General features: G+C 39.2%; 4 protein-coding genes across 6 annotated transcripts; 1 reads left to right on the top strand and 3 right to left on the bottom strand.

The window, feature by feature from the left end:
• Nucleotides 1–458: 458 nt before the first annotated feature.
• On the bottom strand, nt 459–4284 carry LOC144651457 (ethylmalonyl-CoA/methylmalonyl-CoA epimerase-like). Its single transcript, XM_078511400.1, has 8 exons — nt 4183–4284; nt 4060–4098; nt 2988–3054; nt 2765–2820; nt 2618–2677; nt 2330–2416; nt 1971–2042; nt 459–1446 (listed from the first exon to the last, which is right to left on the bottom strand). The coding sequence occupies exons 1-8, from the start codon at nt 4261–4263 to the stop codon at nt 1366–1368; spliced, it is 543 nt and encodes a 180-aa protein (XP_078367526.1). The 5' UTR covers nt 4264–4284; the 3' UTR covers nt 459–1365.
• Nucleotides 4285–4850: 566 nt separating this feature from the next.
• On the bottom strand, nt 4851–8048 carry LOC144647751 (E3 ubiquitin-protein ligase MARCHF3-like). The gene is made up of 3 exons (XM_078507435.1): nt 7861–8048; nt 5883–6116; nt 4851–5356 (listed from the first exon to the last, which is right to left on the bottom strand). Exons 1-3 carry the CDS (start codon nt 8020–8022, stop codon nt 5006–5008), a joined length of 747 nt encoding a protein of 248 aa, XP_078363561.1. The 5' UTR covers nt 8023–8048; the 3' UTR covers nt 4851–5005.
• Nucleotides 8049–10309: 2261 nt separating this feature from the next.
• LOC144647743 (uncharacterized) lies at nt 10310–11615 on the bottom strand. Its single transcript, XM_078507423.1, has one exon. It carries the CDS (start codon nt 11358–11360, stop codon nt 10614–10616), a length of 747 nt encoding a protein of 248 aa, XP_078363549.1. The 5' UTR covers nt 11361–11615; the 3' UTR covers nt 10310–10613.
• Nucleotides 11616–13997: 2382 nt separating this feature from the next.
• On the top strand, nt 13998–21504 carry LOC144651421 (cation channel sperm-associated protein 2-like). 3 transcript variants are annotated; one of them, XM_078511370.1, is made up of 14 exons: nt 13998–14758; nt 15529–15693; nt 16447–16515; nt 16600–16772; nt 17538–17645; nt 17748–17804; nt 18187–18311; nt 18512–18684; nt 19231–19366; nt 19508–19729; nt 20190–20299; nt 20840–20924; nt 21081–21148; nt 21369–21504. In XM_078511370.1, exons 2-14 carry the CDS (start codon nt 15540–15542, stop codon nt 21398–21400), a joined length of 1512 nt encoding a protein of 503 aa, XP_078367496.1. In that variant the 5' UTR covers nt 13998–14758; nt 15529–15539; the 3' UTR covers nt 21401–21504. The 3 variants fall into 3 exon arrangements, with proteins under 3 accessions (XP_078367496.1, XP_078367481.1, XP_078367487.1); XM_078511355.1 differs by having other exon boundaries at nt 13998–15000; XM_078511361.1 differs by lacking the exon at nt 16447–16515 and having other exon boundaries at nt 13998–15000.
• The last annotated feature ends 421 nt before the right edge of the window (nt 21505–21925 follow it).

Raw genomic sequence — 21925 nt, 5'->3', positions numbered from 1 at the left:
GTGCGCGTTCGCCGCACACGTGATGCAGTGAGGTCTCGCACATTGTCTGATTGCAGAGCCTTTACAAACTAAATGTATCAGTAGCTTTAACTGAGCCACCCACTAATAGAATGATCCGCCTTTGAGACCTTTATAATATACGGTAAAAAATAAAATGTCTTTAGCACTGCTGTGTTATTCAAGGACACTAAGTGAACACTATTTGTTTTAAAGTTGGAATTTTTTCCTAGCCGCACGCGTTCTCACTGGCAACTTTGAGGTCACATGACATCTTACAATAAAACTGTTTCCCACCAAAGGAACACCCTGGAGGGCTGACCAGTTGTCTTCATTATAGCTGAACAAAAATTCCAGCAAGTAGAACCAACTATGGTAGAACGTTGGAAGACTCTAGATTTGAAGTCCAGCTGCCGTGCCGACTCCTCCTCATAACTTCAAGATCATTAGTTTAATATTCATTAACTGATAACAATACTTTATTGATACTAATACTTTACCTTACATGTACGACAAAAGCTCTGATCTACTCAGAGCTACTAACATAAACACAGAACTGAGAAAATATCACAATGAAAGTAAATTACAAAATTTAGGGGAATCCTATTGACAGTCCACTGATAACAAAACTGGCCTCGATTTGCTTCTTGAGTTGCAAACAACAGCATCTTTCATTAAATTACAGGATATACTCCTACGCTAAACTTAACGTGAGATACTATGCGAAGGGCCATTTCTAGATTCAATTGAAATATTAGTTTACTATCCAGCTTTGTTGGCAGAGGTCATAAGCCATGATAAATCATGGTACTGATCTTACATATTTAGTTGTACATGCATTCAAACTTTATATATAAATTATATTAAAACTATCGTTTTGGAATACTTAATACAGTTTTCATGCATGATCAAAATAATTTCAGAGTTCATACTGTTCATTTCTTAAAAATTTCCATTTTTTTGCAAATCAGTTACTTAGTTTTATGACATAATTTTATAGTCTGTTCAGGGAAATTCAAACCTTATCAGATCGTTAAGCCCTATGAAATGAATGTAAAACTAGCATATCACTCTGAGGGAAACCAGACTTAGAGACTTAAAGGATAGTGCAGAATGCAATGGTGCTGATAAATCAATAAAATAATCATCAATAATCATTTATCCAGGATGAGTCTGATAAACTATTTAAGTCAAGTTGCACTCTACCATTTAATGTTGTTTTGTGTATAAGTCTTTGCTGCAAAATCTATAAATAATCCTAAAAAAGAAAATTTTGGAGTAGCTTTGAACATTAACTACTGTTAAAAAAATCCAGATTTTCAGGTTCTATTATAAAATGTTGTAGTTTTAGGATTTCCTTGCAGCATCTTATGCTTCTTCCATTTCCACCAACACTCCACCACAATCTTTAGGGTGCAAAAACACCACTGGTTTGCCGTGAGCACCGATCTGTCAAAACAGAGAGGAAAATATTCAATAACCACTAACCTTGGCAAACAAACTAAAGTTGCATTGCAATTACAGTGCCCCTGTCATATGCAGACATTCAGGTTTGGGACCTGAGAAGGCATCCCTTACTTAAGAGAGGTGTCTGCTTATGGAAGGTTAAAAAGGTAGTGTTTGTACATGGTTGGGGCCATGACCAAGTGTCCACTTGTGAGAGGTGTCGACCTAGGGGTTGTGTCTATTAGCAGATGTATAAATTATTTAATTGCATTGGGGGACAACAGAGTTAAGGAGGAGGGAGGTCCAAGTGGTTTCAGTATTATTCCAATAATCTTTTAAATATTGTTTTGCTATTAAGAGTCAAAATACAAGGGATAGCCAAAGAATTCTTTGGGTTCATTGGAAAAGGAGGTGGTCACAAAGAAATTCTAAGCTGAACTGCTTGGTAAAAAAAAAAAATTGTGTTCTACAGTCAAAGTATGTTGCGGGTTATGCAGTATCGTATCAGGTTTTTTAACTGACCTTACCTTGGGTTCTGGACTTAAGGCTCTTACATTATGTTCTTTCAAATCTTTCATTGCTGCTTTTATGTCGTCAACCTGAGATATGGTAGTACATTAAACATTAGTACTTTTAAATGCCCTAGTTCTAGCTTTCTCCATGCATGTATCAAAAAACGTCTAATTCCCTGTGGACTCTAACAATAGTACAATGTTTTAGAGCCTAGTACATGATGGTAATGTCTGTCAATTAGAACTGGTTATTGATGCATCAATAGACTACTGTTACTTGTCTTATCATCCTCGTTATGCTACAAAACAACAACAGCAACAAAAACCAATGAGAAACACCCACAAGACAAAACCATGTTTACTAATTGTCTGACCTCAATACAGATGTGATGAATTCCACCATCTGCCTTTTTCTTTAGAAATCCAGCTATTGGGCTGTTTTCTCCCAAGGGATGTAAAAGCTGAGAAGAAACACAATGAAACATAAATCTGTTTTCTGTTTTCTTTTAATATCACTTAAACTAGGAATGTACTGTATGTCTACCTTTTATAATACTGTAAATTATTGCAAGGCTTGTTGTCAGATCTATCAGAGAGTTGCCTGTGGTGTAACACCAACTATAGTATAAAACTGTATTAGATAATACATTATCTCATTGTACCTCAAGTTTGCTGTTCCCCAAGTTCACAAAAACAGTGGAAACTCCATGTTCTGGAAGATCCTAAAAAAAGCAACAAAGAAAAGCTGTTAAATCTTCAGCAAACAATGCCTCTGTGGACCAATGATACAAAAATAAATCTTGACTCACCAATACGTCACTCACATCTGCACCTAACACATTCTTGTACATTTTACTTGCTTGGTCTGAAAAAAATCACACAAATTAAAATTCAATATCAATATGATAGCTTCCTCTTACAATAAACAATAAATTCACAAAAGTCATGTTTTTTCTAGCCATAAATCTGTTTACTGAAAGTTTAAAACTATGTTTACTAAAAATCAGGCTCAGTCTGGCTTTGGTGATTTACCCAAATCAGGAACAGCAATTGCAACATGATTCAATTTCCCAAGCTTCCATAGTTTTTCTTGAACACCCTTCAAAACAGAACAAGAAATCAATATAAATAAAAACATAGGAGATTTCCAAGAAGCCTTAAGTGAGAAGTGCCCCTGGGGCATGGTCTTAACATGGTCTCGGTCTGGTATAGGGTAAGGGTTCCAGAGTCCCAGCGGCACACCCCCACCCAAAATAATATACTTCCCCAGGGAAGTGCCCAAACTAAATGTTCAGTGCTAAGTGTTGCTGCCGCCCTCTTGCTTTCCATCACTTAGGACCTGATTACATGAGCCGGGCTGGCTTGGTTTGCCGAGATGACGTTCAGCCCGGCATTACATGAGCCCGGTTAGCCGGGCCGGCCCAGTTTGCTAAGATGACTTTCAGACCGGTTTTAGCACTAATGATCTTGATCACCTTTTTCGGCAATTTGGGGGTTAATTTTTTGCACTTATACAGCTGGATGGGTTACTTTACCTCTACATCCTATTTAAAAGGAGGAATATTGATTTTTTCAACGGATATTGTGCTCGGAGGAGAAATTTGATGCTGGCCCGTCTAGCCAGGCTGGCCCGGTGAATGCGATTACATGGAAAATTTTCAGCCCAGTTAGCATGTAATCGCGAGGGTTGATTTTTGTTGCGTTTAATAGACTTGTTGAGATCTCGGCAAACCGAGCCAGCCCAGCTCATGTAATCAGGCCCTTAGTAACTGCTCTGGTATCAAAACTGTTAATGCAATTCTGCATGTAAGCAGTAAGCTGAAAGAAAAGTTGACCCTAGTGCAAGGTTCTTCCTTCCTCCATATAAACAGGCCCCATGTCACGTCATATCCATAAGAGCAACCATGCATGACGGAAAACATGCAAACTTGCATGTACGAAAAATATCATAACTTAATTTACCCAGAAATTATAACGAAGAAACCGAAAAATCTTAAAATGACGCAGCTATACACTGAACAATTTACACTGCACGCCATAAAAAGCAGATAACACGAAAAACAAGATTTATACACAAACAAGATCGATTTAGCAAGTCACTTACCTGACACACTGCGGCTGATGTCGTTATTCCACTCCTTGTCTGTGATTAATAAAATATAAATCACGTTTTTGTTAACTCAAAAGAATCAAAATTCCATTTACGCACATTTTGCAAGCTACTTACAGGTAAATTGACCACAGCTCTTCGATAAAGAGGCAAAACGGCGGCCCGTACAACAAGCGAACTGATCACCCTGGAAGCCATGTTTGTTTGATTACCAATGAGGACTGGTAATGATTTTATTTACTAGTGCCTGGGCTTCACCGGCTGAGAGACCGAGAAGAGCCTGGCAAGTCTGATTTGCCACTATTTAATATACAAATCTGATAGCAATATCCATATGTTTTATATCCATATGTTTTAAAAATATATGGATATTGCTATCAGATTTGTATAAAAAAAAATGCCTTAACATGCCACATGCTAATGTCTTCCGACTGTCTTTATATTAAGGTTTTAATTTAGCCGATTCTGATTTTTGATTTGTTTCAACCGGGCGTGTTGTCCAACATTTAACAAAAGTAGGGATTCAAAATCATACTTTTTATTTTAATCATGATAACTTAAGTAAAAACGTGTTATATCTTTTTTAAATTTATGGAATCTTTTGAGTTTGGTTTGTATCTCCCCTAGTGAGTAAAAAAGGCGATCGAAGATTTCCCGCTATTGAACTGTCTCCTGATCACACATATTTTTAAAACAAGCCCCCTCCCCCTCCGTCACAGTGGCCCGGGCACAGTGGACCTTTCTGACAAAACATCCGGCCATTCGATAATAACATAAACGCCAGAAAAGTTGAGACAGTATTGTTTATTTAGCCCTTGGGCTTCTCCCTGTTCATTTATTTACAAAACAAGTCTGGTTATTAACCGCAGAAATGTTGAACGTAACACAAATGGCGTTCCTATAAGATAATGGTGTTTTTCGGGAAAGTAACCAGTTCTGATTACACCGTAGTTTCCATACAAGCATCGCTTCCTTGGCTTTCTAATTCTATATCATCGAACCTATCAATTTTCACGAGTTTTACTACATGATTTCGCTCTCGCCAGTCAAGCCAGCATTTTTGATGAAAGCGTATCGTTACAATCAACCAGAATCCATATATACACCACAAAAACAAGCTTAGAATAATCAACCCCGCCCCAGTCCATGTATCGGTCAGGATCATGTAGTGCCAGGCTCCTTTAGCGCAGAGATACGAGCTCGCAATCACCAATGGGCTGAGGATCAGCAAGCAGATCAAGTCTCCCAATAGATAGCGCCGCTCATGACGACTTCGGCCTTTAATGAACCACTGTAAAATAAAGTGAGAGATTCAATGCACTTGTACAGGGCCTGTTTAGAAAAGGGGACTTGGCACTCTCCTTGACAAACCAGTGGTATATGTAGTCCTGGGAGTGCAGCCTACGTAACAGGAGGTGTAGCGAGATAAAGAGAAAAGCGCGATACACGAGCGCGGGGCGGGAGACAAACCACACTTTGCTCGTTGCCCTGATGCCCGCGTATGGCGCTTTGCGCTGTTTTCCGCTAAACTGCCTATTGTACTGGGTCCGCCATAAGCACTATTGGGAGATGTAGTGATGTCAGCACAAGTCGTGCATTAGCCAGTATATAAATCTAAAAAATGTTGCCTTGAGTTTGAACGTGATGACACGACTTACGTACGCTCTCTCGTTTTCTTCCAACAATTTTAATTTCTCCGTATCTATGTGGACCTGTTTTGACTCCGACAATCAAACTAAATGAAAACGCCTCAAAGGCATCAACAATCTTCAAAGTCGTGGTTATTCAACTCCTTCAGTTACTCGTGTTCAACTAACCTCTTTAAAAGACCTTGGACGTCTCATGGTGTGATACACGTGACCGCAAATTTCACAAGAGTCCTTATTGGCTCTAGAAAGCCACTCCTCCAGGCAGTGCACGTGACACTTTCCAAGTGTTCCAGAACAATGACACGGGCTGATCAGTGATTCGCGAACTGTTTCATCTCTGCAGATGCGACACGTATTCAACAAATCGTCTGACGAACACGATGAGATTTCCACCTGAAAATCCTGCATGCAAAAATGGAAGACGCAGCAACTTTAGGTAGGAAAAACCGTAACCGAAATCAATGTTAAAAAATGTTGTCGGAAATGGAACCTTAACTGAAAACTTGCTAGAAAAATGAATTCAAATAGTGGCCATTTTGGTTGAGTTTTTTGCGCATAGCCATTTGTGGTTGGTTTCAATGTAATGCCATGAAATCCATAATAGTGGTTCGAGTAAAATTTATAACTCGAAAGGACAGAACTCCGTACCCTAATTTTCCTTTAACGGTAAGTATTAGACATAATGGATCTCTAGTTCACACTATATTGTCGTTTCAACGATTAAATGGCATGCCAGAATGCGTTCAAACAGTGAAGTTTTCTTGCAGCTCTAATCACCGTACATTCAATTCTTTAACATTTATGCTGCCCTTCAAACCAGCAGGTGACCTGTTACTCTTTGCATCATGGATACAAGGCACTATACGTTGCCAAGTAATTAGACAACATACATATTATACGTTATTCAGCGATTGAATGACGTAAACCGGTGTTTAGTTAAAGCAATGGAATGGATGATTACTTAGAAAAGAAAGAGAAGGAAGAACAAGAAAGATTTGCATGCAAAGGGATAAGATCAATTGCTTTAAACTATGCCACCATATTACCAGGTATTTTGTTACCGGCAAAAGAAAGACAATTATACAAAAAAGAAACGAACAAGAAAAACTCTGCAAATACTGGCGAAGCTGAAAAAATAAAATATTATTTAGTCCTTTTTAGCGCAACCGAGCTTTTTTGAACCCAAGGTTTTTTACTTGTGTTCAAAACCTTGCAACTTGTTGCCGAGTCAATGAGTTGCGCGGAAAATCAATCCCGGTATTTTACACGGTGTTCGATTTTTCGCGCAACATTGTTCCGCGAAAAAGTCGTTGTTGCAAGTTGTCCCGTATAACATCGCCTTTAAAGCCTGGCCAAACGGAAACACGAGTGGACGCAAGTTGAAAACTTGCGTTTACTTGCGTCCCCGTTTGGCCTTGACTTGCGATGACTTGCGTTCACTTTGGTCGAGATCAAATTTGCACGCAAGTTTTTCACCGTTTGGCCACCCAACGCAAGTCAACGCAAGTTTTGCTGCTTACTTCAAATACTGAATTGCAGCGCCCGCAGTTGCATTTAAATGGCTTTTTTGACAACGTGCGTGCACTTGCGAGTAAACTTGCGAGACCGTTTGGCCACCCAACGCAAGTTTGTACGCAAGTTCAACTTGCAACTACTTGTGTCCACTTGCGTTACCGTTTGGCCAGGGCTTTAGAGCTGTAGAATTTGTTACGCACTTTCTTGATTGTTGCAAAAATGGATACTAGTGTTATACCTTACAATCAAAACCAGTGAAAGCCAGTTCTTTCAGGCCAGGCAAACCTGATTAATGATGTATAAACGTTATCCGTTTTGTTTCAAAGACTCTTCGCTTGTAATATAAATGCTATTCCTTTTGAATTTACATGCAAGATTTTACTTTCGCGTAAGCTTAATTTTTTTTTTCGGTGCAATTTTACGCCGACAATTACACCTTTTTTTAGGATAAAGATATTGTTAAATGGTTAAAATGGTTATGAGAACATTGCCCCAGCTTTTTATAAGGCGCATTAACATATGAAAATGAACGTAAAAACCATGATTGGGGCGTTTAACTTGCATCTGAAATATCACAATATAAGCTTAAGCATATGGAGAGTAAACCAAACCAGATACTTGACATACTTACCGTTGAATGTTCGGCATCGACATACGATGTTCTCTGTTCTACAATAGGAATAATATGCTGTTTATCCATTGCTAAACTGCTTTCTATTCTGGCCGCAGAAATCTTTTGCAGTATTTTTCCAGTAATTTTTTCATGTGCCTGTGTGTCTCCGTTCATGCGCATGGGCGAGTCACGTATTAGTTCTTTCATTAAAGAGGCGCGTTATTATGATTGTGACGTCATCTTTTAATCTTCTGCGACTTGTTCGACCGTTCGTTTCAGGGCTGTTCAGAATTACTTTCAAATTTTTTTTTTCAGTCTAGATTTTTGCGGATCTTGATGAATTTGACTTTCAAGTTTTAATGGAATTTGTGTCAAATTGATTCGAAATGACTCCGCGAGCTCTTAGAGATAACTTCGTTCGGCACGTCAGAGGCGATTTTTCTGTGATGTCATTGAACCTTCCAGAACCCACCAGAATCTTTTTCAGTTTTCCTTTTCTCATGCTAATTGCTGTGTCTAGATTAAGAAATAGGTCCGTATAGGCGTACATAGTTAACTTCAATCGTGAATCAGGTTGGGTACTAAAGAATATAATTTTTGCGCGCAAAACTTTTACGGGGGAGGAGACGGCAAGATTCCCGCAGAGCACCATACATTTATTTTGCGTACAGTTTTGTAACTCCCCTTCTGTTCATGACTGTCGTTTGTCTGTGAAAGGTTGTACTGAACAGGGAAGATATCTGTTTACAAACATTGTCTTTGTTATTTAAATGTCCAACAAGTTGAACAAAAGAACTCTTTGTTTCGCCAGCCAATAGTTTTCTGGTTGGCACATTAATAACAATAAGCGACGTCAACGATATCTTTGCTATAGTTTGTATGCATATTTAATGTATGGTGCTCTGCGGTGCGGGAAATCGTTCCTAGCAGGCTAAGGCTGTTTAAGCATGGTAACAGTTCGCATAAGCGAACAAATTTTCCCTAGGTGGGGGGGGGGGGGGGTTCAATGCAGGGAAAAGTGGCGCCGCATAAATTTATGCACGCATATTAGGGAGTGAGTGGGTAAGAATGGGGAGGGTCAGCAAAAACTGTGTTCTACAAAACGTGAGGGTCAGGAGAATTTGAACATAGCCTCCCTCGATTTGCCCTTCCCTCTCTAAATAATGACCGGTCCCTTACATTGATGTTTTATGTCACCAGTGGGAACAACACAACAAAACGAAATAGTAGAGAGAGCTGCTACATGACCCTGTAAACCTGGTTTTCACTAGCGACGCAAGCACAAGCGCAATCACGCAAAAAGGACAAATTTGATCCTTGTTCTTGTGCTTGCCGCAAGCACAAGCACAAGCATAAAACTGCAATGCGCTTGTGCCTTTGCTTGAATCGAAGCCGTTTTCACGGTGAAATAAGAGCTGCTATTCTTGCGCTTGTGCTTGCGTTGCTATATGTAGTGAAAACCAGGCTATTAGTATAGCAGGAACATCTTCACATAAGCATATCGACACAATAAAAAATATATTTTTCTTTATGTTGTTATGTCCATGCTGTTATGTTGCTGGTGCGAACCAGGCTTAATGCTTTGTTCCACAAATAATATAACAAAAGAAAGAAATTATATTTCTTCTTTTTTTACTGGAGAGTTGATGTCGGCAAACTTGACTTTTAGTAATATAATTTCAGGCATGCTTGCAATTGACCCGACAATCTAATATTTTAAAAGAAGCTAACGGACTTCGTTTCAAAACAAATATATTAACCAAGCCAAGCCGACTTCCGCTCACCAACATCAAGAAAGAAACATCGTTTTGCTACCGTTTAGACTATGTTGTTTCTTTTGCTGAAATCTGCACGATGAATAGCGAAGCGCGAGAGGTCTTATAATAACTGGTAGAATACAAATGAATATAACCCCCACGAAACGCAGAAAACATCAGCGTGTTCTGAGAAAAATAGAAGGAATCTAGGCAAAGTTTTCGTTTCATGAAAGTGTTTTAAGAACACAGGCTTTTTAAGAAAGTGTTTCAGGAAAACCGTCCGCCATTTTGGTTTGTTTGTCTGAGTCTTGTCTGAGTAGTGACGTCACTTGCGCGCTTCGCTATTCGTCTTTTTTCAAAGGAAGGGCGAAAAAAAAAATTAATCAGTCAGGTAAGCAAGACATTCATGAACCCTTAGCACGTGAAAATCTCGCACGCCTTCTTTGCTGTTTTTTGATAACCAGCTTGTTTTGCACAAATGAAAGTTTTCTTTAGGCTCAAGGTGCAAGTCTCAAAGTTAATTTTTGTTTTTGTTGGAAAATTGCACTGCGCTGCTCTTGTGAATGACACTTGCAGTAAGTTAAGACAAAATAGTTCATAATCGGTGAAAAATAGAGAGTTGAAGAATCCTGATAGAAGAAACAAAATCAAATAATTTAAACACTTGTGTTTATTGAACCGTTCGAGAATTAATTGATCTTTATAGTACAAATGTTAATCTTTGTTAACAACTTTTGTGATAAATGTGATAATTCGGTGGCGCTACACTATTTACAACAAACGGTTCTATGAAACAGTCATTAAAAATGAAAAGCAAAATATTTTTCTACAGAAAATGAATAAAAACTGAGAAGCGTTCAAAATTGGATTGAACGATTTAAAATGCAAAGAAAACATAACAGTTACATTGAGTGTTTGGTGTGATCCGGCGTACTAGAATAGCAATCAAAAAACAAAAGCAAAACTATTTAACTATTTACAATACACGTTCTAATAATTCTGAATTCTTACTTTCTAGTTCTTTGCAGCGAGTTGTTTTTTCGCTTTCGGTTTCGCTTCCGCAGTTTTCTTTGGCTTTGGAACTTTCGTTGGGTCCTTGCTCTTTTCACCGCTTGCTTTCTTTCCAGCAGAAGATTTCTTACTCGTCTTCGCTTTTACCGCGGGCTTTTTAGTCTTCTTTTCTTTCACGCCTTCATCGCTGTTTGCTTCGTCTTTAGACTTTTTCGATTTAGTTTTAGATTTCTTCTCTCCGGACTCCTTGGAAGCTTTCTCTTTGGTTTTCTTTGTCGTCGCTTTCTTTTTCTTTTTCTCCTTATCTTCGCTGCTGTCCTTGCCTTCTTTCTTTGATTTCTTTGCTTTAGACTTGCTTGCCTCACTGTCACTTTCAGGCGCAGCATTTTCCTTGTCTTTTAAAGCTTTTCTTTCCCGTTTTAGTCTCTTTTTCTCCTCTTTTCTCGCCTCTTCTTTCACCTCCTTCGAAAGTTTGAATGAACCCGAAGCGCCGACTCCCTTGGTTTGCACGAGACGTCCGCTAGCAACACTTTTAACCAGCGCAAGCTTGATCTGATGCTTTGCTTTCTCGCCGACCAGGTACTTTCCTGTGATGTACTTTGCTATGGCCTGTCGAGAAGAGCCGCCTTTCTCGTCGAAAAACTTGATAGCTTCTTCTATCATTTCGGTGTACTTCGGGTTCTTTGGCTTTGCTGGTCTGGAATTGACAGGCAGCGGCTTGGCAAGAACTACTTCGCTTTCCTCGGCCATCTTGAACGGTTTCAATTCGAACTAGCAGCAATGACAAGCGACACAAACTTAACAGTAAATCGCATGAAAAATGAATCTTATATAGTCTGTCACACCCATGTGAGCAATTTATTCATGGCATTATATTCTTAGAAAATGTTGTCCCTTCGGAGACAATCTGTACCGTTGATTGGACGGCCAAGATGTATTTTCTCATCTTTTGAAATTTTCGCACGTAGCAATTAAAAATTGGATGAATCCGAATCAAGCAATCCTTGATAATTTCTTGCACAATTTTGTGACACTTGTTTGTGACTGACAATGGCTTTTCGAATTTGAGAAAAGAATATTTTATAATTCAGCGCTGCACAGTTAAAAAACAAGTGTGATTTTGAACTTTAAATTGCACCTTGTGTTCACTCCTGAAATCGTTAGGCTAAATTTGCGCGCAAAGTTGTAAAAGTGAAATCTAGTACTACTTTCAACTAATTTCCCAGCCATTTTTTTTGCTTTCTGTCCTTTATCTCCAATCAAAACACAATGATTTGATTTTCTTTTCGATTTTTTCTTCTCAAAGCAAAAGCACTAAAGAGATGCTGTTTATTCTAGTTAGCTTTTTGTTCAGGCTACCGTCACCATTTTGGTTACGTTGTTGTAAACATCAAAACTTGCTTGCCGCCATAACACTGTTGGGTGAAATAGTTGAGCTTGTAGCAAGATCGTGTGAAAATGTGGCGCGCAGTTGCAGCGTGTTTCTCGGCTCTATTGAGACCAATTGATTGCGTGCAATGTTGCAGGGTGTATCGACCTTGAGGCCTGGTCAAACGGTGGAGCAAGTAATTTGCAAATAGTCCGCAAGTTTACATTCAAATGTATGCAAACTGCAATAAAAGCCATTTCAGTTTGAACCCGTCCAAAGTGAACGCAAGTCGTCGCAATTGACGATCAACGCAAGCGCACGAATCTTAGGGTTGCACCCTAGACAATAGAGTCGCAAGTTTTTCAGGATGTTATAAAAAACACACTGCGCGCAGTTTTGTACAAGGAGTTCAGTCTCTCTCTTGACGTGGCGCACTTCTAACATTTTGCGCAACATTGACAACTTCTCTCGCGTGCTGTAAAACGCCGAAAAAATACAGAAATTTTACTTCCTTTTATTACATACGCAGCCATAAATACCGATTTTAGGAAGCTTAAATATTTTACAAAAGCAATTACTCAAGAAATTTAAAAAGTATGTTGGCGTCTTTTGGTTGCAGCGTGTGTCCCCGGCTCGACCTTATACAGAATACACATTTTAACATTGCCACAACGTTGTGCGCAGCAATTTTTAGACACGTTGAAACTGTCGCTCGTAATGCTGCAGTAGTAGAACAAAATTGTGCGCAATATTGGTGTAGCAATTCTGGTGGAGGGCACACGATGCACTCAATTTAGACATTTCGCACAATGTTGCAACGCGTGTCCGCAATCGTATGCCGTCTTTCTTACATAGGTGTGCGCGCGCCTCCAGTCGAAAAAAAGCGCGCGCTTTCACAGTTCAATTGTTACGTCAGTAAAGGCAAATGTTACATAGAGTAAAAAGCTTTTTGCTAGCAAACTAGAGGGAAGAGTTCGTGAATTCGACTGACAAAGAACACCGTTTTAAAAAGCGAAAGAAGAATCATAAAGTTTAAATGGATTCTGTTGCTGTTAAAGGCCACATGGAATCAGTTTGTCCTCCACCGAAAGAAAAAGAGAGTACTGTTGACATATTACAAAGACAACTCCGCGAACTTGAATACCGAGCTGAAAAGTATTTCCAGAACTTGGAGAATGTTGAAGAGATGTGCGAGCAAGCACGGACGGACATAAAAAGATTTCAACTGAAGGCGGACGAAAGAAAAGAGATTGTGAAGAGAGACGCAGAAGTACAAGCCAAGCTTTTCTCTGCTTTTAGAGAGTTGAGCGAAAAGGTGAAGAGACTCCCTGAAGAGAAAGCTGCGACACCGCGGGAGGAAAAGATTCCTGAATCGGCACGAAACGCTTTACGATATACCACAAGTGCACGAGTGTACCGCTATATCAAGATTGGTTGCGCCTTGGTTTGTGACACTGTGGCAGCATATGCGTTGTTTAAAATAACGAAACCATTCTTTTTCTGAACTGATCGCTGATTTCTTTAAAGACTACAACACACGTCAGACATTTTTTAGAATGCCATGCTTCCAAGCTGTATGATAATAATTATATGTACATAGTTCATTACTTTACCTTTTGCTCTCAAGTTTAAAAGCCTATAACTTAATGGTATTTGTTTTTAAATTTCTGATATGTAATGTATCTGCAGTCATTATCCTCTGCTCAGTGGGCGGTCAAGTGTGTAAGTTGCAATAGGCATGGTGGAGTAATTAAAACTCAAGAAAACTGCCTGTGATGAAAATAAAAATGCTCTCTTGGCGTAAATTGTTTAGATAGTATCACTTTAAAAAACCAAGCCTGTACAGACACGTCATCTTTCCAATCTAACTTTCGTGTTTGTATCTAACCGCGTACATACATAACATAAAACACTAAAAAAAACATTATTACTATCAGAAACAACCACGAAACGCGAAAAGCCAAAATGTAATGTGATCCCCGGCCGGGGATCACAGTGGTGGTGTGGTCTTCTCCCACTAACCTCACTCTCCTGTTTGGGCATCAATCCTCGGCTCCGTACTGCGCATGTTTGCCACAGCGTTTGTGTTTGTCTTAGTGCTGACCAAAGGAACGCGATCTCCGTGTATCGGACGCACTTTCTCACTTTAAATTTAGGAAGCGAGTGTTGACGAAAACAACTCCGTTACACCTTTTTTAAAAAATTGAAATTACAAAGTAACCTGAATTAAACTTGAGAACGCTAGACTTTTAACGGTTTTTTAAGCCATTCCCACATATTGTAATATATTTCAGTGGCGGATCCAGGAGAGGGGCGCATTTTCTTTGAAGTGCAGGAATTATCTACGCAGAATTCAACATTTATAGTCAAGCTTTTAAAAGCGGCCCCCTCCTTAGCTGAAGGTCTGGATCCGCCACTGTATTTTTATCCTCAATTCGTAGCCTGCGCTCAAACTTCTGTCTCATTCTTAATGCGTCGGACGGAAGCAACGACACAAGAGTTAAGAGATGTCCGTTCCTTCACTTCATTATGAAAGGGTAACTGTTATTTTCCAAGAACATTTTTTAAATAAATATTACCGGATTCCTTTTATTTTTATGAAGGTACTCCAAATTTGAACTTCTTGAAATCGAACTAAAACCCGACGAGCACAGAGCACAAGGAACTGCCTCTTGCCCCAGGCCCCGCCGACTAAGAGGGACAAGTGGCTCTGGGAACGAGAAAGGAATTCAGCAAGAAATTCGCCATTTTGTGACTTTGAGTCACCTTTATAATGGCTGTAAGTATATTTGTATAACATTCATGAAGATTGAACAAGAGGTTGTACAGCTTGTCGAATATAAAAGTAGAACAATAACGAGGGAAGGGATTTAGTGAAGATGAACGACGAAGCTCCCGACGAGCTGTCGCCAAGAGCGGAGATCTTCAGATCAAAGCTCATCGAGGATTTTCAGCTCATCGACATGATTGCAAACAGAGGCGGTGCTGAGCCACCAAAGTATTACTCCAACGAAATAACAGGTATTAATATTTAACACCCTGTTTAATCTTTCTTGCTTCAATTGTCTCGCATTTTCTCGAGGCGGGCAAACGGGCAAGATAAGTTGTATCGAAACGTGAGCTTAGAGCGTCGTCTCTTCTCGGAGGAAAGCGACCAGAGGAAGACGTCTGAAATTAAGGCTAACGGTCGTGTTGATTATGAAAAAACAAACAAACAACAACTTAATATTGGAAATCATTTCAAAGCTTTTTATAAGAACTTTTGAGCTTAAAGCCCAGTTGCTCTTTTGAGACCTTGATTTATATGGGGTGACTTTCTATACCTGTATATTTTTTTTTAATTGATTGTACATTCCTTTTAAAAAAAAAAAAAATTTTTTTTTTACACCCCCCGGAAAAAAATTTTTTTTTTTATTTTTTTTTACATTTTTTTTTTTTTTTTTTGGGAAAAAAAAGGGGGGGGCGCGGGCCCCCCCGCCCCCCCCCTTGCTACGGCACTGCTGTCTAAAATGATCACAACAAAAATGTCTGCTTGCATTTGTTGCTCAGATGACGAAGTGATGAAGCAGCTTCTAAGAGAGTCGCCCCAGGGATTGATTAAGTTTCAAATGTACTCCAAGAAAGATGAGCAGCGCTTCACTGATCGTCGTTTGAACAGAGTCAAGAACAAAAATGCTATTCCACTTGGGCCATGGGCACACACTGTTATAGAGGGTACGTGTTTTGAATTGTACATGCAGTTTTGCTACTCAGTGATAAGTTTAACTTTGAACATAAGCAAAAAGATAGGTTACAAATTTCTTCTTATCGTAGTTTTCATGAAGCAAATGCCGTAAACTCTATTAAGTTAAGCCCCCCTCCCCTCCCTGACAGTTTAATTTTTTTTAATAAGTCCCTTCTCTAGTAAGCTTTCCACTTTCCAAGATGGTTGGTCATGACAATTTGTGAACAAGAAAACAAGCTAACTTTACGTTCTAAAGTTATTTATCCTCCACATTTTCTTTTTATAGTTACTATTTTGTGAAAATGTGTTACTAATCAGCACTACAACATTACCCGTGTTTCTTTTGTATGAGACTAAAGCCTGGGCCAAATAAGGACAAGAGTTGATGAGAGTTGACTCTCATGAGAGTTTTTGTCAACTTTCATTGACTATCATCAACTCGGGCCAAATGAAAGAAAACTCTCTTCGCCTCTCATGAAAAATTTGAACATGTTTAAAGTCAATGAGAGTTCCATGCCAAATGAGAGCGAGAGTTTGAACTCTCATCAACTCTCATCTTTGTTTGGCCTGAGCTTAACAGATATATGGCTTAAGGCAAGCCCCCCTCTCTAATAAGTTCCTGTCTCTATTTAGCCCTGGGCCCCTCAAAAGGTCTTGATAAGGTGTAAGCCTCCTCCTCCCCCTGGGGGAGCTTTTATGATATGGATAAGTTACTAACCATGGATTTTGAGTTCTGCCAACAGATCCAAGGTTCCAAAATTTCATGATGATTTTGATCATCACAAATTCTATTGTTCTAGGAGTCCAGGCTGGTGAGTTGTATATTTTAGAACCCTTAAAATAATATTAGTCTTACATGTTATTTTATTCTTTGAAATCAATTTTTTGTTTTCCAGAAATCTCTAAAGTCAAGGACCCCTCTTTTTATGGTCTGAAACTCACTCTACAAATTTTTGATTACTGCACGTTGACCATATTTGTGCTGGAGATAATTCTCAAGTGGATTGATGGGTTTTGGTTTTTCTGGAATAATGGATGGAACATCTTTGACTTTGTTGTCACTGTTATGGTTAGTACTAACTTGATATGAGTTTATTGCGGTTTTTAGTGATATGCGAACTCTGAAATTCAATCCTCAATCAACGGTTTACGCTTTTTGCTGCCGTCAATCATCTTAGCGGACCTCTCGGGAAACAGATGCTCACTTCAACCGGGTCAAAAGGTCACGTCCGTCAGTTGTGATTGGTAGATTTCGATCCATTTTGTTTGTTTCCATTTTTTCATGGTTCGTTAGCTGCCTAAATAATTATGATTGACGGCAGCGAAAAACGCAATCGTTAGTTGGATTTTAAATTTCAGAGTTCGCATTTCACTGAAAACCGCAATAAAGTAGAAGTTGAGTTCTAAGGAGATGAAAATAAAAACACTTGAAGCTTTTGCTTCTATCACAAGCTTCTTCAGTAAGAATGCGATTTCTTCATGTAATTAAAATCGGTTTGGATTACGTGACATGAACATGATTGAGGACTGCTGCAAGATTGTACGACCCTGTTTAGCTTTAGCTGGTAGTTTTCTTCTGATGCCTGTGGCACCCTTAATCTTATGCCCATCCATACATATGTAAGCCAACAAGTCCATCACCATCCGTTTGCCGAGGTGCAGTGAGCTTATGGTCAATGTGTTGGACTCCAGATAGAATGGTCCAGGTTTCAGCCCTGACCAGTGAACCTTGCCCATTGTATTCTGATAGTGCTCAATATTTCATTTACTTCTTTTTAGATCATTTATAAGATTGAAATTCTTTTGACAATGTTTCTTTTTCTATGAATTGTAGTCATTTGTGCCAGAGATAATTGAGCTTTCATCAGGTAAAAACACAGCAGAACTTGCTGTCATTGCTGAAAACTTGAGAGTCTTCAGAATCTTACGATCATTGAAGATGGTGAGCAGATTTTAAAATTTAGTTGTATATGGCAAGAAATACCGGCAGTTATTTATATGTTATTATATGGTGTTTAAAATAGTGTTTTATGAACCACTTTAGGTCTCAAGATTTGCTCAGCTTAGGATCATTGTGCTGACAATTCTCAAAGCATTCAAGGTAATGAAACCTGTGGGGAGGCAAGTATAAAATTTGTAACCCTGCCTCTTTGTCAGGGGTATTTTGCAGAACGCAGAATGATGGTCAGGGGTTTGCTTGCGGTTTCCTTTCACTCCAGTTTGCTTGGGTTTTATTTGTTGGTTAGAGCATTACACTATCGCCGTTCCGTCATTGCGCCATTCCATCATTCTGCATTCTCCAAAATACCTCTGTCGCTGCCTCTTTGCCACCTTGTTTGTATTATTACCTCATTATAATTATGGCAACATTTTTAGTCTAAGCTTGATCAGTCAAAACTTGATGGCCTATTGCTTGTTAGATTAACAGGCTTGCCAGTACTCTAGCTAATGTTTTATCAATTTTTTATTATCTTACTCTCTAGTCAATGGCGTTTATTCTGATCCTGCTGATGACATTTATGTACATTTTCGCTGTGGCTGGAACAGTTATGTTTTCCTCATACTCCAAGTCTGCACGAACAGACCTCAAGTATAAACAAAGCTTCAGGTATAAAATGTAGACATTTCTACATCTCTATAATACCTGTAAATATCAGTAAATAAACCTTTGTGTTTGTGCAACTACAGTAAGGCCTAAGATCAAAAGGGCAACCATTAACTTATTGCTGACAGTTTTATTGAGCCTCAGTAGATAGAACTGAAAACACAGTTTGTAATGAGCTTTATTGTGTACTTATACCGACACAGTACCCTTGGCAATGCACTTGTTACTCTGTTTCAACTGTTCACCTTGGATCATTGGTATGATATCCTAAGAGATCTTATCAAGGTGGCAGATTCTATCACAGTAAAGATCTATATTATCCTGTGGATTTGCATTGGAGCTTTCATCTTCAGAAATATCTTCGCTGGCATTATGGGTGAGTGACCTAATGCACCTATCAATGGTTTGTCCCCGGATGGGGGGGGGGGGGGGGCAATCCATGGGAATTTGACATCGTAAGTTCTCCCAGGGTAGGGATTTTGATGTCTAAAATGGTCTGCTGGGTTAAAATTTTTAGAGGAGACATGTGAAATTTGACATTCACTAGGTGCACAGGGGTGGGGAATTCAACTCTGGATTCCAAAAAATTTCAAATTCCCCTGGGGTGCAACTTGAAAGAACATGTCTCATTTGATTTCTCCCTAGAATTTTCTATTTAAATTACATATTTATTTCATTTGCCATAATGTCATTACACTGCCAAACAGACAGTTAAAAAACAAAGATAATCATCAACCAGGAGATATTTTATTTGATATGCTGCCCAATTTACTGGTGTAAATATATACTGAGTCTACACTACCATATTCTCACAACTGTACATTGAGAAAAATACAAGGCGATCAGTAACAAGAACTTTTAGAGAGATAGAGATGCAAAAATGATGGTATGGTATGTTACTAGTTATCTGTCTTTGTTGTAGTGATGAACTTTCAGAGCATCCGCAATGATTTTAACCAGCAAGTCAAGGAACAAACGGAGGCCCTGGAGGCAGAACAAATGAGGGCTCACTTGGCAGAAGAGCTGGAAAGGCAGGACAGATTACATGCTAGAACAAGGTATATTCCTTATAAAAGAAGAGAAGCATTCTTGTACTGCCTATGTTAATCCTCGATTGCTAATGTGCTGGGAAAATGAGCCAAATATGAAAGTAAATGAGAGAAATGAGGCTTGCGCTTAACCCTGTTGTATCTGTGTAGACGAACCAGCAGCATAGGTGTTCAGCTGTTCCAGGAGCGAGGTAAACGTCTAGAGCCCATGTCAGCATTAGTAGAAACTGAAGAAGAAGAAGATGAGCCTGGAGACTCTGAGAAGAGTACAGAACCTTCAGCTCTGCTGCAGGAAGGAAAAGACAAGCCAACACCAGATACAAAAGGAGCTGATCCTCTGGCTGCCCTGGGAGATAAGCTTGCTAAACTCAGGTAAATCAATTACCAGTAATTCCCCAGTTGATATAGAGCATTTTTCAAGAGTGTCGTACCAACCAAGTATACTCTGGCCATCACAACACAACAATCAGTGAACAATCAAAACTAGAAGCAAATACATGTAGCCGGCATGAAGCGTGAGAAAACGTGCGCGAGCGATTCATGATTGGGTTTGGTTTTACTCCTGATTGGCTGAGAAACTGGTGCAAGATTTTTAAGCCAATCACTAAGCGTAGTGAGCCCAAAGCAACGCAATTACTTTCGATACTCAAGTGAAAACTGCTCTAATTTCTTTATTCTTATCACAGTGATTATTGTTCAACAAAAGAATGTCAGTGGGAAATGCAGAAAGCTATGTGGGAGCTACAGAATACTAGCACTATCACCCCCAAACAATACAATAGGTATAGGTAATAATGAAATCATAACAAATGACAGTATGATTTGTTTTAAGGGAAACAAGACGTTACAGCACATTGAGTGAACAGACAGCAGGTGACCAGCAGGCAAAACCTGAGTTACAAGAAGAGTTTCCTCATGACAGAGCAAAAGATTTAACAAATGGTCAGTTTGTAATAAATTATTACTGAAGTACAGTTCTGTTTAGCACATGGGACATCTATTTTGCAAATCCAAATCTTTTTGGGTGAAACACTGATTTTGACCCACCAAGAACTTGTGTTTGCAATAGTTTCAACACGTCCAACAGCTTTCCACCTAAGCTTCCGAAGCGTTCGGATGAAAAGTTGTGGATTTGCTCGCACACTGGGGTGACTAGCTGTAGGAAGAGAAATAGCAATGCTAGCTTGTTGCCTCATGCTACAGAACTTATGTCAACTTGTGCCTTGAGGACACCTCCCTATTAGGGATCCCCATTGGTGTGGACAGAAGTTGAGGTCCCAGTGAATAAGAATTACTGGAAATAACTAGTTATTACAGGCTTCCCCTGTGGTCTAGAAGGTGTGCATTATAGTGGCACCTTGAATTGGAAAGACTCTGACCTAATCAATATCACTCAGGGTGAACACTTCTTAGAAGTTTGACTGCATTCAAGTTAAATGTATTTTTGTAACCTTACACTGTAACATTAAATTCTGCATTCAGAATGGATCACAACAGTCCAGGCAAATCTGACTCATCTTAAGAATCATCCAGTTGAAACCCTGTGGCCCAGGGACACACTGTTCAGGTACAGGAAAATAACAAAATAATAATGTACTTGCACATTTAATGCTGTTTATACAAGGGAAGTCCAGTAAAACTCTCTGCCAGTAATGCTTTCTACCTTCAGAATGATGCACCAATTTTCTGACTTCTGGAATGTGTCTTGATTGTTGTTCAATAGGTATTTTCAGTTGATGGAGGCCTGGCAAGAGAATCTGGCTGAGAGACAGCAGCTGATGCAGACGGCTGGTTAGTGATTTTGTCATTAGTTACATTTCTAACTTCAAGGCTCACATGCAGCAACAAGGAGAATGAAACCAACAACAGTTAATTTTTTAATGGCATTTCAGGTCAAATATCATTGTTAAATAATATTTGTGTAAAAAGGTCACATTTCCTTGGATGTTGTTTTCGATTTTTTATGCCCAATCTAAATACCTGATATAAGTTGTTCCTTTTCATTCTACAGCCCAAGCCCTTCTCAAGCTTCATGATACATGATCATGGATAAACTGCATCAAAACGACCTTTAACATTTGCCATGCTGCAATTGCTATATTGCAGGGACCTTTAAAGGGACTATGTCACAGATTTTAACTGATTTTGCCCCCATTATTTTCTGTCCAGGACCTATGATCCATTTTAGCGAGCACTCTTCAAGAGCATCTGGCCGTGCCTGGACGATGAGAAAGGGCAACGCAGGTCCGCGCGCCGGATCTTGCTGTGCTTCCTCGGCGTTTCCTTAGTTCGGATGGTGGGTCAGGTCTACACTAATCACGGACAACCAACATCAGTGACTCCCAAGAAAGATACCAACATGTGATTTTGTGTATAATGGTTATTTTTCAGAGTAATTACTCTAGCAGCTTGTGACTCATTCATATAGTTTTACCTTGCCTTGGACTGATCGGTACAACACAATAAAATTGACATTAAAGAGATGGGTAATAATTTCTAGTGTTCAAGGTTAATCAGGTTTAATTTCACAACTTCAAGCAGGTTCAAAATTAAGAGGGACAAGCAACC

Source organism: Oculina patagonica, chromosome 1 (genome assembly GCF_052425735.1).
Source record: "Oculina patagonica isolate OP01 chromosome 1, crgOcupat, whole genome shotgun sequence".
NCBI lineage: Eukaryota > Metazoa > Cnidaria > Anthozoa > Scleractinia > Oculinidae > Oculina > Oculina patagonica.
Note: the sequence above shows the minus strand (reverse complement) of the source record. Positions and strands in the feature narration are given on the sequence as shown.